A 20,944-nucleotide genomic window follows, 5' to 3' on the forward strand; every position below is an offset into this window, starting at 1 on the left:
ATAGAAATCGAACAGTACTTCTTCCAAGACCGCGTAATTTGCAAAGGAGCATTCCTGTACTGCACAAGTCCTGACTGTATTTATTTACTTCCCACTTAGGGCTACTGCGCAGTACACATGTTTACGTCCCACACAGACAAACCAGAAATTGAATTGACACCCCAGAAGAACGCCGGCTCAGCCAGCGCACAACTGCTGATGCCAGTTGATCAAGAATCGCTGTATCTGCAACTTGTAGTTAACTTTGTAATTCGCATTCTCAATACGCCTATAATTCGCATATCAGTGCGAAAGCATCTTCCTAGCAGCGCTGCTGTCGACATCGCTCGTAACTCTCGCTGAATTTGAATACAAAAATAAACCTGCCCGCGAAAGCTGATAAACGCTTATCAGCTGTACGCTCCAAGTAGATTGACTGCTGAGCGCGGTCAGCAGTTCCACCAGTCGAGCCGAAGCGTCGCTGGATGTTCATCACCTGTTCCGCCCAAAAGGTGCAATACAATGTTATCTAGTAAGTATTTATCTTGATTGGCCGAATGACTACTAGATGATAGTTCTCGATTACCCACCGTTCGCGCGCCAATCAATTAGAGCTGATTGAGGAGTTCAGTGCTGCCAGCGCGTCCAAGCAGGCTTTGCTGGTGGCGGCAGGGGTCGGAACGGTTGCTGCGACCGCCGTCGGAGCCTACTACGTCAAGAAGCGCATCGACAACACCCCACCCAAGCAGTGGCGTAGGGCGGGCGAGATAAACGAAATCTTCGTGTACCCCATCAAGTCATGTGGTCCGATCAAGGTCAGCCGCATCGGATGCTCGATGCTGGGTCCCCAGCGGCAGATGATGCGCGACCGGATCTTTATGGTTACGAACGAGGACGGGAAGTTTGTGACGGCCCGGCAAAAGCCGAAGATGGTGCTGATCCGGCCGCAGTTTGACACTAGTTTCGCACGGATGACCTTGTCGGCACCCGGAATGGATGACATTACGATCGATGTCAAGGCGCTGCTCGATGGTCCTCAAGCGAACGGGGTCGTCTGGGGTGAGACGGTGCCAACCGTGGACTGCGGCGACGATGTGGCCAGGTGGTTCTCGACGTACATCCTCGGCACGGACAAAGGGTACCGCTTGAAGTTCTACCCGCTGAACGAAACTTCCCGAAAGAGATCCAACGAAGATACCGGCTCCCTGCAGGACGAAACAAGCTACATGCTGTTCAACACGGCCACCGTGGAGGACCTCAACACCCGGCTGGACCAAAAAGTGACCGCGCTGCAGTTCCGGCCGAACTTTGTCGTCAAAGGGCCACCCGCCTACGCCGAGGACAACTGGCGTTGGGTCAAGATTGGCAACACGGTGTTCCGGTACGTGAAACCCTGCCTGCGCTGTGTGTTTACCAACATTGATCCGGCCAAGGGCATCAGCAACCAGGAGGGGCAGCCGCTGAAGACGTTGAAGGGGTGAGGGCGAGGTAGGCTTTGAAATTGCATAACAATTTTTAACTTTCTTTTATTTCAGATACCGTAAAATTCCGGCACTGGGAGAATCACCAGCTTTTGGAATTCATCTCGGTTTACGCAAGGCTGGCGAGGTCAGTCTTGGTGATCCGGTGTACTATGGCTGCTGAACTGTCACTCGAGAGGTGTTTTTAAACTGTCAAATTCTATTGTTTACTCCTGATGATGCCAACTGTCGTGAAACGATGAGCATTTAAAGCTGCGTTTGAGTACATGAAATTATTTTTAGAGAAATTTTATAAAGGCTTCCTTCTTATAATAAATTTAATGTTTTAATAGAATTCCGAAATTCTTCTCAGGCTCCAAATTCAAAAAAAAAAAAAAACAAATAAAACATTTTACCCTTAATTTACTCAACAAACGTACTTTCTTTATTTGCGTCGCTACGTAAAAGCACATAAAAAATAAAACTCTTCGGAAATGATTAGAACGTGACGATGGCCAACTGAGCGTCTTTGTGTGGGAAATTGCACCGCGTGAATACAATAATGGCTTTTCTACCGGCAGCTGTCGTAACTCTTCAGCGCTCCCTTCTGGTTAGCATCCGACGTAAACGGCATCCCCCAGACGGACGGTTCCCTCGCGGCGGACGCCCATCTGCATGCCCACGACTGGAGAATCGCCCAGACCGGGCTTCTTACGGTATCTTTTGGATAGATAAAACGATTTAATTAGAAAAATTTGAGGTTAGAAAAAGCGTTTTGAACATACGATTTGAGCGTTTTCAGCGGTTCACCATCGCTGTTGGGAATGCCAGTTTCCGGGTCGACGTTCGTGAAGATGCATCTGGAAGAATTGATTTGAATGTTTAATTGATGGTTTTTGATATAATTTTACAGCGACAAATTACCAGATGTGATTGAGATAATCCAAAATGTAAGCATGAAATGTGCGAGTGAAAAGTTAGATGGAGAAAAATGTAGTAAAAACAAAAGAAGAGTTTTGACGCCCTCAAAGCATTTAGAATTTGAATGAAGAACATATTTATCGAATTAGCGGGAATCAATTTACGGGGGCTCCAATCAGTGGGATTCGAATTAGGCGAAAAAAGCAAAGCAATCCACTTTAACGACCCCCGGGTCTTTTGTGGTCTCTGTTGCATGTTTCTACTCTTCTATTTCTAGCAGTCATCCAAAACCTCTTTTACGCAAATGGACCGACGTGTTACTTCCCCATCCGATAGAAGGCCAGGAGGATAAGGCGTGAACCTAATCCGCGCCCCATAGCAACTTAGGGATCAGCTGCCGAAGCCGCTAACCGCGCCACGAGGCCTTCGAATCAGGGGAAATATCCCCATTTTAATCCTAATAAGCGGTCGTGTTTGAATGATGCCGGATAATCTGGAGAATTCCTTGAAAATTACTAAAACCAAGTACACCAACGAGTAGAGCAACTTTTTGTAAACATTTCTGTTTATTTAAACTTCTACTAAAAGTTATTCTATTCCTTTTACAAGCCTTTTAAAAAAATATTTCCCAAATGTATTCTAATCAGATGAAAATGCGTTGGGTCACGCCCATTTTCTATTTTCAGTTTAGTTCTTTTTTCTTCCAGCGCTCTTTTGGGTCTGCTTAGTGCTATCAATTGTATTGTTTTTTTAAGCGAACACTCACCCTTTCTTCTTTATTTGCATTCGCTTCTCGCTCGGTTTTCTTCAGCCTTCGATTGGAATGGGTCGCCAAAATTCAAACGTCAAAAGGCTTGGCACGTTTTTTTTTATGGCGCTTGCTAATTATTTACATGTTTTGGGATTATTTTTCAAGTAAGTGACAAACTAATGTGTAAAAGAGCATGTTGCCAGTATTTGGAAGCGATTTCATATCTTAAGTGCTTTGGAAACGTGCTTTCTCGAGGTGGTGCTGTTGTTGGTTAGTTTATTGCCTAAATAGTATTTTTGGCGCTTTAATCGAGCATAAAACTTTTCATATGACGAAGATAGGTGTTTGATTAGAAAGGGTTTATTTCCCCTAACAAATCATCACTGGAAATTTTGTTGCTAGAAATTTTCAGCATTTAAATGTCTTAGCTACAATTGAACTTCAATAAGATTGATATATTTTGATTTTAAGAAAAGAAATACAAAAAAATCTTTAAAAAAAATCGATACACTTCAATTTTGAATGATATCACATGCTATCATTTTTTGTACACTGCAATGAAATACCTTGTTATCATTATAATTTAAAAAGAAATACCACCAATGAAAAGTTTTTAACCGTCTTGATTTTCAGGATGATTAATATCCTTTTATTTTTATATCCTTTTTGCAAGCAAATTTATTTTTAAACCGTGGTTTAATCCACCTTTAGGTGGTTAGTACCTTCCTCATATCGAGCTGGTGGAATCTGGAAAAGTTCATGTTCTGTTATCGTCAGAAGATCAAGATTTGTTATTGAAAGACCCAGATTAGCTGTTATAATAACAGAGATATGTTTTTAAGAGCGAGTTTTTCACCAATGTACAACAGGTCCTATCGAGGTGCTCCGATTTGGATGAAACTTTTAGCGTTTGTTTGTATATACATGAGATGAACTCATGCCAAATATGAGCCCTCCTACGACAAAGGGTAGTGGGGTAAAACGGGCTTTGAAATTTGAGGTCCAAAAAACCAAAAAAAAACCTCAAAATTGCTCGCATTTCCGTAAAACTTCATCAATTCCAACTCTCTAAGAAGCATTCGAAAGGTCTTTTGAAGCACTTCAAAATCTTCCATAGACATCCAGGATTGGCAAAGGACTTTGTCTTTGATTGTTGTTGATATCCGATTGATTCAGCTCATTGAAACATATTTCCGAAAAGGGAATGAGTATTGAGAGTTGAAATAAATCATTCGATAAAAGATGACCAAAATGCAAAATGTACCAGTGATAAGACAAGCATGCCATACAAAGCCTACAACAATAACCCCTCCCGACAAGCTCTGACTCACCCTCCACCACCCCACAACATTGCGAAATCCGCGCACTCACCTCGTGCAAGCCTTCACGTTCCGGTACACCGTCTCGCCGATCTTGATCCACTTCCAGTCGTCCTCCTCGAACGCACCCGGTCCCTTCACGACAAAGTTCGGCCTGTACTGCACCGCCGAGCAAGGCTTATCGACGCGCGCGTTCACGTCCGCCACGGACGCCTCCGACACGAGCATGAAGCTGGTGGCGTCGTGCAGCGCTCCGGAATCCCGCGGCGTCAGGTTGATGTGGATGAGGTTCTTCTCGCGGACTGGCCGCGTCGGATGGGCTAGCGGGTAGAACACCAGCCGCAGGCCGAAGTCTTCACTGAGCAGGAAGCGGGACAGCCAGCGGGCGAGTTCTTCGCCGCAGTCGACCGCCGTCACGGTCTGGCCCCAGACGGACGCCTTGACGGGCTCGACGGAGAACAGCCGCTTGACGTCAACGGCGATGTCCATCATGCCGGGCGCGGACAGGGTCATCGTTTCGTACTGGTCGTCGAAGCGTGGCTGCACCAGCACTAGCTTGGGGTGAGAGCGGCCGGTGATGAACGTTCCGTCGGTTTGGATCACCATGAAGATTCGATCGCGCAGCAGACCGAGCTTGGGTCCGATGGTGGAGCAGTCCATCTGGGTGAGCCGGATCGCGCCGCACGACTTGATCGGGTAGACGTGCAGGTCGGTGAGCTCGCCAACGCGGCGCCATCTGGAAGGGAAACGGCTTGTAACGACGGCCTTGCAAAACTTCTTGAAGACTTACTGTTTCGGTGGAGTATTTTCCAGGTACTGCCGGACCAGCTTGTACACGCCGTATCCGGTGACGGCCGCAACGCTGACTCCGACGGCCGCCAGGATCACATTCCGGATGGTTTTGTCCCCGCCGGATCCGGACTCGTCGAGCAGTTCTAGTTTCAACAGAGAGACTCCTAAGAGTTAGTGTTTGCAGTGCAATGTAAGATTCCAATGGGATTAAGCAAGCGTTTGTCGCGTTTTTTTTTTACCAAATACCAGAGTTCCAATTGGAAGCGTGAGCATGAGGAAGGAATGAGATTCCGTATGAGAGCAACTATTCTAAACAAGATTCTACGAACAAGCGTTAGAGGGTGAGCTAAACTACTGAAAGGGGCACTTACTGGACATCATCTCGGGTGAATCCTTCGCGACGTGATGCTTGAAAGTGAACGGAATCGAGCAGAAGTCAATCATCAATTACAAGAGTACTGTTTTGAGGTTGCAGATTGCCAATAATTTCGTAACTTTGGGAGGAGCTCGCAGGCCGATAGTCGGTCTAATTTGGTGCGTTATTCATGATAAGAGAGTGGCTCTTTGGAGCAGAAGTGAGCACTCGGACGAGGTGATAAACAGATAACACACAATCGTCAAAACTCAGGATGGATGAGACGAGTTAGAAGAGAAGGGGAGAAGGTGGGAAGCATCTTACCTTGGCTGGAAGCGGTGTATTGTCTCCGGTACCGGTCACGAAGCACTGCTGAATGGAACTGATGGCTGGAATTGCCAGGAGGATGGTGCGGGAATGACTTTGGTTATCTTTTCGATCGGTTATTGACTTAATAAAACTTGCTCGATAAGGCACGAAGCCGGTTTCTCTTTTTTTTTGGGGACTCGCGATTTGTTTGTGTTTTAGGGAATCGCGAAGGTGTTAGAGGGATGGAAACAAATTGCGAAAGAGAACTGAGGGGAAGAAGTGTTGTCAGATTTTTTTTTGGGATTTATCCTGAAAATTGATAAAATAGAGTAAGATTGATGTTTCATTTTAAGCATATTATTTAAACAACACGCTGACAGGCTACACGCAAAACGGACATTAGGTATAAATTCCTAATTTTTAGGTATAATCGAACCTGACTGCAATAAGTTATTTTATTACGAGGGGCAGGACACACCTAATTAATTATCGTACCACTAATCAACTAGCGTAATTTTCTGTTAATTAGCTAATCAATTAGCGCTGAACTGACACGTCATTCCCACCCCATTTAAACTATCTTGTCAAATCGAGAAGAGTCATTTTGACAGCAGCAAACGTGTTTTGTTTCCAATGATTTTCGAAAGATTCTAAAACCCCGATTCGGAATTTCGTGAAAATTGCCCCTTCCAGGACGACCATTATCGTTATTCCTGTGGTCTAAGCGAAAGAGGTGGACTGCAGCACAAGTTCTGGTCATTATTTTCGGAGATTCGGTTTGGCTTTTGAGTGACAAGTATGGTTTTGAAGCGCAAATATAGGTTCAATCCTCGGTTCAATCTTTGTTTGGTTCTGCTATCGCTTGCTGCTATTGCGGCAGAAACGGCCTGAAAACGTAGCCCAGATAGGTTGGGCTGGCCGTAACCGGATGTTTGCTTTATTCGCCAGCCCGGTTCGGTTCTAATAATTCAGACCATTAGAGTCGAGTTTCTTCCGGGAGCAAATTTCAAATGGAACTTGCTGGAAATTTGACGTTTGACGAGTTAGAAGAAGAAAAGACTAGTTTACGATGTCCAGAATGTTATTGCCTGGGTGATACGATCACTATTTCCATTGTGATTACGGCATTGCAAATTACTAAAAGATCATCATTGACGTGGGCCAGTTCTTGAGCGGTACTTTCATTTGAAAGAAATTCCCCACCCCATATGTAAAAACCCAAACTTTATTTCATACGAAATCTCCAGATTACCTAGTATAATATTCCTTTCCGGTAGACGAGATCTGCTCAACACCAGCATTTTTTCCGACAGTCCAGGATCGCACTCTTGACCGTATCCTCCGGAGTACGGTCCAACCGAGCAATCTCGTCCGGGTATATGCTCGTGTTGTTCTCCTAGTTCCGACTGTAAAAGTTCACGCTGCCGTCCTCCAGCAGGTGGATAAGCGCCCGATCTCCGTCGTTATTCCACTCGCACTTAAATCAATTTACGTCGAATCGCTCCAACACTTCCTAAACGCCCTTGGTCGAGTGCGCCAACATGGGCTTCAACGGTGTTCCCGGCATCATCGCACACTTGTCCACCAGCTGATTCACCCCGTACTCCAGCAGCAACGGTACAATCTGACACTGACGTCTTCAGCACCAACGCAATGTCCTCCACCATCGTCTTCGGAAGCTTTCTCATACTTGCTCAACGCAATCACCACCGGTTCTTTACATTCATCATGGTTTGGTGGCGTCATCGCACAAGCTTGTGCCAACGCCTACAGCAGCAACTGCTCCACCAACCCAAACCGTACCCACGCGGCACAAACATCGACTGAATCTTGTCCATCATCCGTCCCCGTCTTCTTGTTAATCTTCCTTAACTGCCCAAACACGTCCTTGACCGAGTGCGGAGCCGGCCGGAACATCATCCGCTAGCTACTCTTGTTCTGCTCCGCCACCAGGCTCAAATCCCCCGTCATCTGTGCGTCCATCAAAATTTGCGCCAAACTTCGGCCCATGCTCTGCCTAATCGCATTATCAACGAGTGCTCCCCGTCATGTCCAACTCGACGCCCGCGTACGCCGGCGCCAAGCAAGCCGGTTCAAGCTTAAGTACACACTCGCCAGTATAGATCGTCCGGACTCAGAATCAGAATCACCGACCAGAAGTAGTTGGCCAGAATCACGATCATCCGCAGTCGCTCGATGATCTGGAACGTCCGCGCCAAGCACGTCACCGTTTCGCCCTTTCGCCAGAACTTTCTCCCGTATTGTACTCCGTCCCGTAGTTCTTGGAGGCGGCCAGAATCGCCGCAACTGCCTTCTCTTTGCGCTCGTGGAGAAACTCATCATGTTGTCCTTAGTGTTCACATCCTTTTCGGCGATTCCAACGGTTCGCGCTTCACTTCCAGTTTCTCCTTCTTTGCAACGGTAAAAGTCTTCTTTTCAGTCGACTTGGACGATCCATGGACTCTGTCTGGATCTGGACTTTTTGTGTATTTTTCTCCTCTTCCTGGAATGCTGTCGCTCGGGGATTTCTTAACCGATGAGGGGCTGTGAAAAATATTCGTTTTAGCCAGCTCCATAACAGTGAATTGGTAATTATCTACTAACCTGGCCTTCCCGGTGTTTCCTCCTCACTGAACGACACAATTCGCCTCCACTTCGTCGTCTTGCGTCCCGGCCGCCGGCTCTTTGGTGGAGGAAGCCTCCAGTTTGGGTTTCTTGTCGGCGCTGCAGACTGCGGACGTGACGAAACAACAAAAACAAGCGACCTTCCACAATGAACAGCTGCTTGTTCTGCTACTGCCGGATGACACCGTGTTGGAGCTGGGAATTCTTTCACATCCGGCGAACGGAAATGACCCTCCTCGTTTCAGTAGCACCAGCAGCAACCGGGTCCCGACCGAACTCTTGTGGCTTCTGCGGAAAAAAAATGGTTTTGTTTTGTGTTTTTGACATTTCTTCATCAGACCAAGATAATGATAGAAGGTGGGAACCGTTAGTTGATTAGCGTCAAACTAATTGATTAGCTGATAATTTCTGATCAATTAGCCGATTATTTTAGTTGATTAGAGCATGTGTCCTGCCCCTCGTTTTATTACTAATCGGCTATTAGTAATAAAATTACTAATAGCGTTTTAGTACGAGAATTCCTATATTTTAGGTATAATTGTAGAACCAAAATACCTTAATATTAGGTATTTTCTGGAAAAGTGAGGGGACCAAAATTACTTATATTTAGGTATAATCCAAGATGGCGGACCATGATTATTCCTTATTTCTAGGTATATATACCTAAATTTGAGTTATTTTCTGGAAAAGTGAGGGATCCAAAATTACTGATATTCAGGTATAATCCAAGATGGCGGACCATTATTATTTCTTATTTCTAGGTATAAATACCTAAATTTGAGGTATTTTCTGGAAAAGTGAGGGATCCAAAATTACTGATATTCAGGTATAATCCAAGATGGCGGACCATTATTATTCCTAATTTTTAGGAATAAATACCTAAATTTGAGGTATTTTCAGAAAAGTGAGGGATCCAAAATTACTAATATTTAGGTATAATCCAAGATGGCGGACCATGATTATTCCTTATTTCTAGGTATATATACCTAAATTTGAGTTATTTTCTGGAAAAGTGAGGGATCCAAAATTACTGATATTCAGGTATAATCCAAGATGGCGGACCATGATTATTCCTAATTTCTAGGTATAAATACCTAAATTTGAGATATTTTCTGGAAAAGTGAGGGATCCAAAATTACTAATATTTAGGTATAATCCAAGATGGCGGACCATGGTTATTCCTTATTTCTAGGTATAAATACCTAAATTTGAGGTATTTTCTGGAAAAGTGAGGGATCCAAAATTACTGATATTCAGGTATAATCCAAGATGGCGGACCATTATTATTCCTTATTTCTAGGTATAAATACCTAAATTTGAGGTATTTTCTGGAAAAGTGAGGGATCCAAAATTACTGATATTCAGGTATAATCCAAGATGGCGGACCATTATTATTCCTAATTTTTAGGAATAAATACCTAAATTTGAGGTATTTTAAGAAAAAGTGAGGGATCCAAAATTACTAATATTTAGGTATAATCCAAGATGGCGGACCATGATTATTCCTTATTTCTAGGTATAAATACCTAAATTTGAGGTATTTTCTGGAAAAGTGAGGGATCCAAAATTACTGATATTCAGGTATAATCCAAGATGGCGGACCATTATTATTCCTAATTTTTAGGAATAAATACCTAAATTTGAGGTATTTTAAGAAAAAGTGAGGGATCCAAAATTACTAATATTTAGGTATAATCCAAGATGGCGGACCATGGTTATTCCTTATTTCTAGGTATAAATACCTAAATTTGAGGTATTTTCTGGAAAAGTGAGGGATCCAAAATTACTGATATTCAGGTATAATCCAAGATGGCGGACCATTATGATTCCTAATTTTTAGGAATAAATACCTAAATTTGAGGTATTTTAAGAAAAAGTGAGGGATCCAAAATTACTAATATTTAGAAATAATCCAAGATGGCGGACCATGGTTAGTCCTTATTGCTAGGTATAAATACCTAAATTTGAGGTATTTTCTGGAAAAGTGAGGGATCCAAAATTACTGATAAACAGGTATAATCAAAGATGGCGGACCATTTATTTCTTATTTCTAGGCATAAATACCTAAATTTGAGGTATTTTCTATAAACGTGAGGGATCGAAAATTACTTATACTTAAGAATAATCAAAGATCAAATTAGGTATTATCCAAGAGATATTCAGGCAGAAGAAAACAATGGTTTATATGATATTAATATTTTTATTTATATCAAACACAACTATTTGATAAATGTTCTCACCTAAAAATGAATATTAAAATTTAAATTATATTTTATTTTTTCAATGCATCTATATTTTTAATATTAAATTTATCTTTTTTCTAAATATTTTGGTTTTTTTATGCTTTAATTTTTTAATAGTTAAATATTTCAGTATTTTAATATTTCAATAGTTAAATATTTAAAAATTTTAATATTTTAATATTTTAATATTTTGATATTTTAATATTTTAATATGTCAATATTTTAATATTTTAATATTTTAATATTTTAATATTTTAATATTTTAATATTTTAATATTTTAATATTTTAATATTTTAATATTTTAATATTTTAATATTTTAATATTTTAATATTTTAATATTTTAATATTTTAATATTTTAATATTTTAATATTTTAATATTTTAATATTTTAATATTTTAATATTTTAATATTTTAATATTTTAATATTTTAATATTTGAATATTTGAATATTTGAATATTTTAATATTTTAATATATTGATATTTTAATATTTTAATATGTCAATATTTTAATATTTTAATATTTTAATATTTTAATATTTTAATATTTTAATATTTTAATATTTTAATATTTTAATATTTTAATATTTTAATATTTTAATATTTTAATATTTTAATATTTTAATATTTTAATATTTTAATATTTTAATATTTTAATATTTTAATTTTTTAATATTTTAATATTTGAACTCTCTCCCTATCTCTCTTCTCTCCCTATCTCTCTCTCTCCCTATCTCTCTCTCTCTCTCCCCTATCTCTCTCTCTTCTCCCCCCTCTCTCTTTTCTCTCTCCCTCTCTCTCTCCTGCTTTCTTCCTCTTCATCTCCACTTTCTCTCTCTCCCTCTCCCACTTTCTCTCTCTCTCTCTCCCACTTTCTCTCTCTCTCTCTTTTTCTCTCTCTCTCTCTCTCTTACACCTTCTCTCTACCTTTCCCACTTTCTCTCTCCCTCTCCCCCTGTCTCTCCCTTTCCCATTTTCTTTCTCCCTCTCTCCCCCTCTCTATCCCACTTTCTCTCTTCACTCTCTCTTTCTCTCCCTCTACCCTCAATCTCCCACTCTCAGTCTCTCATACACACACGAGCACGCACACACACACACACACGCACAGGCGAACACCCGCAACGCCCAACCAAATCACAAAAACTCCAACTGGATACAATTTTTCATTCGCCTCCAGCATCTATCCCGCAGGGTCGCACAACCCCTCCGGTTGGGTCCGTTTATACTTACATCCCCTTTCGAGCACTTCTGCAAACATCCGTCCTCCAGAGCACGAGAGGGAAGAGGCGGCCTTTTTAATCGCGCCGGGAGTTTGCCGGGAGTTGAAAGTTCCGTCCTCCTCCTCCTCTTCCTCAAGAACACGAGCCACACTTACTATAATTTAGAATCTCCGGGTTCCGTTTACCTTGGCACGCAAAATCAACTCCCGGCCGGTTCCCGGTACAAAACTTACCTTGCCACTTGCCACAATTCCGAAATTAACAGCAGCACCACGGAACACGAACTCACAACCGCGAAATTATTTTGACATTGACATTTCCAAACGCGAAACACAATTCTTGAACTAAAAAATTACTAAAATTTAGGAATTTTAAAGAAGTACTTCAGTGTTCTAAAAAAATACTAAATTTTAGGAAGAAAAAAATACTAATTTTTAGGTATAATTTGACAAGCTAGAACAAAAGTTCAAAAAATACTAAAAATTAGGAATTTATACCTAATGTCCGTTTTGCGTGTAGGGATCAATGCTTCACACTCTCTTTTTTGTGTTTTAGTTGAAAAGGTGGTACCGAAGTGGAATAAAAATTGATAACTCCAATCGGTCACTATGTTTAGCTACAATCTGTTGAAAACTCAATATTTGATTTGATATTTATAACGGTTAGATCAGTTTCGATGAAAACTTTTCAAAGTGGGTTAGCTAAAAAAAAGGTGCAGGTGGTTATGTTCTACATGACCAATATGACAAAGAACTTTGTACAAAACTCTAAAAATCATGCTATTTTTATTTATATTTTTTAATTCTTTGCCTATTTATTTAATCCTGAATAATTAATTCTAATTAAATTTATTCAATCAATGGAACCGGTAGAACCTTCCCTCAGGGCCATGGCCACTCCGGGTGTGGCCAATCCTGTCAAAATGGCCATTTTCATCACCAGTATCAAAACCATGAATTTTGATACCCATATTGTCCCAAGTCGTATGGTTCGATAAATGTCCCCGGTAGAACCTTCCTCAGGGCCATGGCCACTCCGGGTGTGGCCAATCCTGTCAAAATGGCCATTTTAATCACCAGTATCAAAACCATGAATTTTGATACCCATATTGTCCCAAGTCGTATGGTTCGATAAATGTCCCCCGATAGAACCTTCCTCAGGGCAATGGCCACTCCGGGTGTGGCCAATCCTGTCAAAATGGCCATTTTCATTAACAGTATCCAAAACCTTGAATTTTGATACCCATATTGCCTAAGGTCGAATGGTTCGATAAATGTCCCCTGGTAGAACCTTCCTCAGGACCATGGCCACTACGGGTGTGGCCAATCCTGTCAAAATGGCCATTTTCATCACCAGTATCAAAAACCATGAATTTTGATACCCATATTGCCCCAAGTCGTATGGTTCGATAAATGTCCCCCCGGTAGAACCTTCCCTCAGGGCCATGGCCACTCCGGGTGTGGCCAATCCTGTCAAAATGGCCATTTTCATCACCAGTATCAAAAACCATGAATTTTGATACCCATATTGTCCCAAGTCGTATGGTTCGATAAATGTCCCCCCGGTAGAACCTTCCCTCAGGGCCATGGCCACTCCGGGTGTGGCCAATCCTGTCAAAATGGCCATTTTCATCACCGGTATCAAAAACCATGAATTTTGATACCCATATTGCCCCAAGTCGTATGGTTCGATAAATGTCCCCCCGGTAGAACCTTCCCTCAGGGCCATGGCCACTCCGGGTGTGGCCAATCCTGTCAAAATGGCCATTTTAATCACCAGTATCAAAAACCATGAATTTTGATACCCATATTGTCCCAAGTCGTATGGTTCGATAAATGTCCCCCGATAGAACCTTCCTCAGGGCAATGGCCACTCCGGGTGTGGCCAATCCTGTCAAAATGGACATTTTCATTAACAGTATCCAAAACCTTGAATTTTGATACCCATATTGCCTAAGGTCGAATGGTTCGATAAATGTCCCCTGGTAGAACCTTCCTCAGGGCCATGGCCACTACGGGTGTGGCCAATCCTGTCAAAATGGCCATTTTCACCACCAGTATCAAAAACCATGAATTTTGATACCCATATTGCCCCAAGTCGTATGGTTCGATAAATGTCCCCCCGGTAGAACCTTCCCTCAGGGCCATGGCCACTCCGGGTGTGGCCAATATCCTACCAGTTTGGTCCCAACCCCATTGCCTGAAATCAATCTGGTTTTTGATTGTCCGTTCTAACAATATTCGTTAGAACAGAATTCCTCCCAAGTTGGTGCACAACCTGTGTCTTTCAATGTGTGCATGTGTGTGTGAGCAATAAAATTACCACCGTCGATCCGTCTCTGATGGCTTTTCGGTTAAAACTAAAATTGTTCAGAGATATACGCCAGTTTTGCAAAAATGGTCCAAAAAGCACTTTTCTGAGATAACTTGAAATTTTAGCGTTTTAGCGGCCTACTAGGTTCTGAAGAGTTGTTTATGACATAAAATTATATATCTTTGCCGAGGACAGCAAAATGTTGTGTGCCTTTGTTGAGGAGTTATAACCATTTTTAAGTGATTTTGAGCCTAATTTCAAGTTGCAATGTTTTCAAAATGGCGCATTTTGGCGCAAAACCGAATAATGCACCTGGAAGTACACACTTTCAAATACATTTCCTGAAAATATCTCCGTGTCATCCAACAAAGTTAATTATGGTTGACACCCTGGAAGGTCATAACCGTGTATGTCAATAACTTCAAAAGATAGCCCTTATCAAGTACAACAACTCTTCCGAAGACACCATGTGGCTAGGACGTCAAATAAAAGAGTTATCAATTTATTCCACTTAATTTATGCAATCCACTAATCCTGTTGGCCACCAGTATTAAAACCATGAATTTTGATAAATTGTTCGATAAATGCCCAAGTAACCACAAGCATTAAATCAAAACTCTAAATTCACTCTAACATAGCATTCTCGGTATTTTGAAACTTTAAATAGTCTTTTGAAATGCTTTGAAACATTTGTGCCATGGAACATTATTGCTTACTCTATAATAACATATAGATCAGCCATTTAGAGCTTCAAAGCATTTAGCACAAAAATGTTCCAAAGCATTAATAGAAACTTTTATTTCACTATAGAGTAAGCCTTTAGTGTACCGGAACTCTAAATCAACTTCAAAAAATGTTTCGAAGCTGTGACACTTCTTTTAAAGTTTCAAGCCACTTAATCCACATTAATAGAAGTAAATAAAGATTTGCGGCATTTAATTGAAGCACATCCACATGAAGGGTCTGTTCGACAAATAGCTTCTCGGGCATCAATTGTTCAGATAGGGGAGATGGAAGGCGCGCCAGTCCTCTACTGAAACTTGCAAATTATCGAAAGCTGCTCATAGAAAGAGAGGAAAGAGAGAGAGAGGCTGCTTTAGTGCTCTGGAAAGCTTTTGACACCACCACCCAAGTGTCGGTAATGTAGTATTTTGTTGTTTTTCTGAACATTACTCTATATCCACCCTTAACGTCGCCACTTTTGACTTTATTTCCACTCTACAAGGAGATATAGAGTTATGTAACTGTATATAGCTTACTTTATATTTTGATATAGAGTAGATTAAAAGTTAAGTTTTAGTGTCCCGCGGTTACTTGGGTGTACCCCCAGTAGAACCTTCCCTCAGGGCCATGGCCACTACGGGTGTGGCCAATCCTGTCAAAGTGGCCATTTTCATCACCAGTATCAAAAACCATGAATTTTGATACCCATATTGCCCCAAGTCGTATGGTTCGATAAATGTCCCCCGGTAGAACCTTCCTCAGGGCCATGGCCACTACGGGTGTGGCCAATCCTGTCAAAATTGCCATTTTCATCACCAGTATCAAAACCATGAATTTTGATACCCATATTGCCCCAAGTCGTATGGTTCGATAAATGTCCCCCGGTAGAACCTTCCCTCAGGGCCATGGCCACTACGGGTGTGGCCAATCCTGTCAAAGTGGCCATTTTCATCACCAGTATCAAAAACCATGAATTTTGATACCCATATTGCCCCAAGTCGTATGGTTCGATAAATGTCCCCCGGTAGAACCTTCCTCAGGGCCATGGCCACTACGGGTGTGGCCAATCCTGTCAAAGTGGCCATTTTCATCACCAGTATCAAAAACCATGAATTTTGATACCCATATTGCCCCAAGTCGTATGGTTCGATAAATGTCCCCCCGGTAGAACCTTCCCTCAGGGCCATGGCCACTACGGGTGTGGCCAATCCTGTCAAAGTGGCCATTTTCATCACCAGTATCAAAAACCATGAATTTTGATACCCATATTGCCCCAAGTCGTATGGTTCGATAAATGTCCCCCCGGTAGAACCTTCCCTCAGGGCCATGGCCACTACGGGTGTGGCCAATCCTGTCAAAGTGGCCATTTTCATCACCAGTATCAAAAACCATGAATTTTGATACCCATATTGCCCCAAGTCGTATGGTTCGATAAATGTCCCCCCGGTAGAACCTTCCCTCAGGGCCATGGCCACTACGGGTGTGGCCAATCCTGTCAAAGTGGCCATTTTCATCACCAGTATCAAAAACCATGAATTTTGATACCCATATTGCCCCAAGTCGTATGGTTCGATAAATGTCCCCCCGGTAGAACCTTCCCTCAGGGCCATGGCCACTCCGGGTGTGGCCAATCCTGTCAAAGTGGCCATTTTCATCACCAGTATCAAAAACCATGAATTTTGATACCCATATTGCCCCAAGTCGTATGGTTCGATAAATGTCCCCCCGGTAGAACCTTCCCTCAGGGCCATGACCACTACGGGTGTGGCCAATCCTGTCAAAGTGGCCATTTTCATCACCAGTATCAAAAACCATGAATTTTGATACCCATATTGCCCCAAGTCGTATGGTTCGATAAATGTCCCCCCGGTAGAACCTTCCCTCAGGGCCATGGCCACTCCGGGTGTGGCCAATCCTGTCAAAGTGGCCATTTTCATCACCAGTATCAAAAACCATGAATTTTGATACCCATATTGCCCCAAGTCGTATGGTTCGATAAATGTCCCCCCGGTAGAACCTTCCTCAGGGCCATGGCCACTACGGGTGTGGCCAATCCTGTCAAAGTGGCCATTTTCATCACCAGTATCAAAAACCATGAATTTTGATACCCATATTGCCCCAAGTCGTATGGTTCGATAAATGTCCCCCCGGTAGAACCTTCCCTCAGGGCCATGGCCACTACGGGTGTGGCCAATCCTGTCAAAATGGCCATTTTCACCACCAGTATCAAAAACCATGAATTTTGATACCCATATTGCCCCAAGTCGTATGGTTCGATAAATGTACCCCCAGTAGAACCTTCCCTCAGGGCCATGGCCACTCCGGGTGTGGCCAATCCTGTCAAAATGGCCATTTTTATCACCAGTATCAAAACCATGAATTTTGATACCCATATTGCCCCAAGTCGTATGGTTCGATAAATGTCCCCCCGGTAGAACCTTCCCTCAGGGCCATGGCCACTCCGGGTGTGGCCAATATCCTACCAGTTTGGTCCAAACCCCATTGCCTGAAATCATTCTTTTTTTCGAGTGTCCGTTCTAACAATATTCGTTAGAACAGAATTCCTCCCAAGTTGGTGCACAACCTGTGTCTTTCAATGTGTGCATGTGTGTGTGAGCAATAAAATTACCACCGTCGATCCGTCTCTGATGGCTTTTCGGTTAAAACTAAAATTGTTCAGAGGCTATCTGTTAGCTTATATAGTCCGCATGAAATGTGGCAACATGGTGCAAATTTTGCCTCGTCTCCTGCTTTCTTGGAACTGTCACGCGAGAATGTTGCGCCATTGTTGCCACACTTCATTCGTTGCTGACCCCTTCCGCAGTACCAAGCATGCAACATTTTCGTAACGCGCGACATTTTTCGTTTTTCTGGATTGACACCTCACCAGAATAGAGCCCTTAGGACAAAGTTCTTTGTCAAAAAATGATTCAATTGTAAAACAGCTTTTTTAACAAACATAAAGAATCGCTATTAAGGTAATTGGATCCTAAAGTTAAGCTTTTCCGGATGGGAGGAATTCTACCTCACGGTGATAAAGTTTACGTTAGATCGACGTCGTCGTGCTATCTTGTCGCACCCGCCATTTCGACGTTCCGAGAAAAACGCGTTTTAATGTTTGACCTTGAATAAACAAAAACGAAAGCACGCAATGTAAACAATAACAAACACGTTTTGTTGGTTGCTGGAGTCCCGAGTTAAAGTTACAAATGTTTACGGTAGTCTAACTTGAACGTGCGTCAAACGCGTTTTGACCTGAAATCCCTTTGGCCAGTTGTCGCACTTACATCAATTTTTAGGAAGTGACAAGATAGCACGACAAGATTGAAACTACTTTCATATGTAAAGTGACAAAAATGTACGGAGTTTTTTTTCGGATTTCGTGGAATATCTCAGGATTGAAATCGAATTTTGTGGATCTGTGAAGGTCAAAAGGTGAGGCATTGTGAGCTGCACAAAATGGCGTTCTTAACTCAATTTGGCCCAAAATGCACGTACGACAAATAAGCACGACGGCGACGAGATGCCGATGCAACCTGTGGCTGCTACTATTTGAAATTCAAAATATGAAAAATTCACAATAGTTTCCTAAATTTTTCGGGCCGTAAAATCTCGTGTAAATTCAAAAACATTGTAATGAAAGTAGTTATGCAAATGCAACAAACAATTCAAATATCGAACGTCATCAATAAATGGCCCTGTGAACTTTATCAGCAACAAAAAACAGGGATGAGTTATCAGTAGAAATAAATTCAACAAACGAACGGTTATTTATGAAACATCCGATCAAGCGCCACTACCTTCGCGAGATGCAGTTCACTTTTTTTTAGTTCATCTTTGCACAAAGATCAGTGAAGTTTCCTTCAGAATCAAAAGCAAGTTTATTTGATTTTTTTTTATTTTCTGAATATACCTAACAAACATTTATTCCTTCAAATCTTCAGTGCCACTCGACGAGATTGGAACCAGAAGCTCCGTTTTTCTGGCCACTGGAGTTGGTTTGGCCTCAGCCACCGGTTATGGACTTTACAAATATCTAGCAAACTACTGGGACAATCAACCGCCTCAAAAGTAAGTAATTCCCACAACCTCCTATCCAAACTCACGTCAAACTATGCCCCAGATGGCGCCAGGTGGGCGAACTAGCCGATCTCTACATCTACCCGATCAAGTCCTGCGGAGCAATCCGCGTTACCCACATGGATTGCACCATCATTGGCCCAAAGCTCGGTCTGCTGCGAGATCGCATCTTCATGGTGACCAGAACCGACGGGACTTACATCTGCGCCAGAACCTTTCCCAAACTGCTGCTCATTCAGCCCTCGTTTAACGAGCAGTTCGAGCAGATGACCCTGTCCGCCCCGGGAATGCCGGACATAACCGTGCCCGTTAACGATCTGTTCTCCGTGGACCCCGTCAAGGCCTGGGTCTGGGGTCAGCCCGTAACGGCGACCGACTGCAGCGAAGAGCTGGCCCGTTGGATATCGCGATTCGTGCTGAACGAAGAGTCCGGCTTGCGGTTGGTATTCTACCCGTTGGATATTCCGACGAGGCCGGTTCGCGAGAGGCAGCATGTCAAGCTGACGGCCCGGGACACCGGAGCGTTGCACAACTCGACCAGCTTCATGCTGCTGACGGAGGCTTCCGTCGGGGATTTGAACCGGCGGCTGCAGAAGCCCGTTACGGCGCAGCAGTTTAGGCCGAACTTTGTCGTGAAGGGACCGGGCGCGTTCGAGGAGGACGACTGGAAGTGGATCAAGATTGGGGAGACGGTGTACCGGAACGTTAAGCCGTGTAACAGGTGAGGACAGTTGGCTTGTTTTTGAAATTTGTTTATTATTGAATAATTTTTAGATGCTCTGTCATCACTGTCGACCCAGAAACGGGAGTTCGAAGCAACGAAAATGAACCAATGAAAACGCTGAAAACGTGAGTTGGGAAAATGTGTCTTCTGTAATTCCTGTCTAATCTGGTGACTTTTTCCTATTCTTAAGGTATCGAATGAAGCCGGGTCTTGAAACTCCAGTAATGGGTATGCAGATGGGTATCCGGATTGAAGGGACTGTCCAGGTCGGAGATGCAGTTTACGTTGGATACTGAGAAATATTTAAATGTTTAATAAAGTTTTAATGGGAAATCTTATACAACAGTTTTTACTTTCTTGTTTCTTGTTTCTTGTTTCTTGTTTCTTGTTTCTTGTTTCTTGTTTCTTGTTTCTTGTTTCTTGTTTCTTGTTTCTTGTTTCTTGTTTCTTGTTTCTTGTTTCTTGTTTCTTGTTTCTTGTTTCTTGTTTCTTGTTTCTTGTTTCTTGTTTCTTGTTTCTTGTTTCTTGTTTCTTGTTTCTTGTTTCTTGTTTCTTGTTTCTTGTTTCTTGTTTCTTGTTTCTTGTTTCTTGTTTCTTGTTTCTTGTTTCTTGTTTCTTGTTTCTTGTTTCTTGTTTCTTGTTTCTTGTTTCTTGTTTCTTGTTTCTTGTTTCTTGTTTCTTGTTTCTTGTTTCTTGTTTCTTGTTTCTTGTTTCTTGTTTCTTGTTTCTTGTTTCTTGTTTCTTGTTTCTTGTTTCTTGTTTCTTGTTTCTTGTTTCTTGTTTCTTGTTTCTTGTTTCTTGTTTCTTGTTTCTTGTTTCTTGTTTCTTGTTTCTTGTTTCTTGTTTCTTGTTTCTTGTTTCTTGTTTCTTGTTTCTTGTTTCTTGTTTCTTGTTTCTTGTTTCTTGTTTCTTGTTTCTTGTTTCTTGTTTCTTGTTTCTTGTTTCTTGTTTCTTGTTTCTTGTTTCTTGTTTCTTGTTTCTTGTTTCTTGTTTCTTGTTTCTTGTTTCTTGTTTCTTGTTTCTTGTTTCTTGTTTCTTGTTTCTTGTTTCTTGTTTCTTGTTTCTTGTTTCTTGTTTCTTGTTTCTTGTTTCTTGTTTCTTGTTTCTTGTTTCTTGTTTCTTGTTTCTA

General features: G+C 42.0%; 3 protein-coding genes across 7 annotated transcripts; 2 read left to right on the forward strand and 1 right to left on the reverse strand.

Moving 5' to 3' along the window:
* The first annotated feature begins 146 nt into the window (after positions 1-146).
* LOC6044209 (mitochondrial amidoxime reducing component 2) lies at positions 147-1,776 on the forward strand. The gene is made up of 3 exons (XM_038248875.1): positions 147-511; positions 592-1,456; positions 1,515-1,776. The coding sequence occupies exons 1-3, from the start codon at positions 502-504 to the stop codon at positions 1,621-1,623; spliced, it is 984 nt and encodes a 327-aa protein (XP_038104803.1). The 5' UTR covers positions 147-501; the 3' UTR covers positions 1,624-1,776.
* Positions 1,777-1,857: 81 nt separating this feature from the next.
* Positions 1,858-6,198, reverse strand: LOC6044211 (mitochondrial amidoxime-reducing component 1). 5 transcript variants are annotated; one of them, XM_038248509.1, is made up of 6 exons: positions 5,902-6,198; positions 5,594-5,630; positions 5,221-5,386; positions 4,483-5,166; positions 2,225-2,299; positions 1,858-2,159 (listed from the first exon to the last, which is right to left on the reverse strand). In XM_038248509.1, the coding sequence occupies exons 2-6, from the start codon at positions 5,601-5,603 to the stop codon at positions 2,051-2,053; spliced, it is 1,044 nt and encodes a 347-aa protein (XP_038104437.1). In that variant the 5' UTR covers positions 5,604-5,630; positions 5,902-6,198; the 3' UTR covers positions 1,858-2,050. The 5 variants fall into 5 exon arrangements, with proteins under 5 accessions (XP_038104437.1, XP_038104438.1, XP_038104436.1 ...); XM_038248510.1 differs by having other exon boundaries at positions 5,221-5,365; positions 5,902-6,182; XM_038248508.1 differs by lacking the exon at positions 5,902-6,198 and having other exon boundaries at positions 2,225-2,254; positions 5,594-5,861.
* A 12,533-nt stretch (positions 6,199-18,731) lies between these two features.
* Positions 18,732-20,153, forward strand: LOC6044213 (mitochondrial amidoxime-reducing component 1). The gene is made up of 5 exons (XM_038266755.1): positions 18,732-18,886; positions 18,956-19,082; positions 19,135-19,812; positions 19,866-19,940; positions 20,006-20,153. Coding segments are annotated over exons 1-5 (987 nt in total). The 5' UTR covers positions 18,732-18,885; the 3' UTR covers positions 20,112-20,153.
* The last annotated feature ends 791 nt before the right edge of the window (positions 20,154-20,944 follow it).

This window comes from Culex quinquefasciatus, chromosome 1 (assembly GCF_015732765.1).
Source record: "Culex quinquefasciatus strain JHB chromosome 1, VPISU_Cqui_1.0_pri_paternal, whole genome shotgun sequence".
In the NCBI taxonomy this organism is placed as follows: Eukaryota; Metazoa; Arthropoda; class Insecta; order Diptera; family Culicidae; genus Culex; species Culex quinquefasciatus.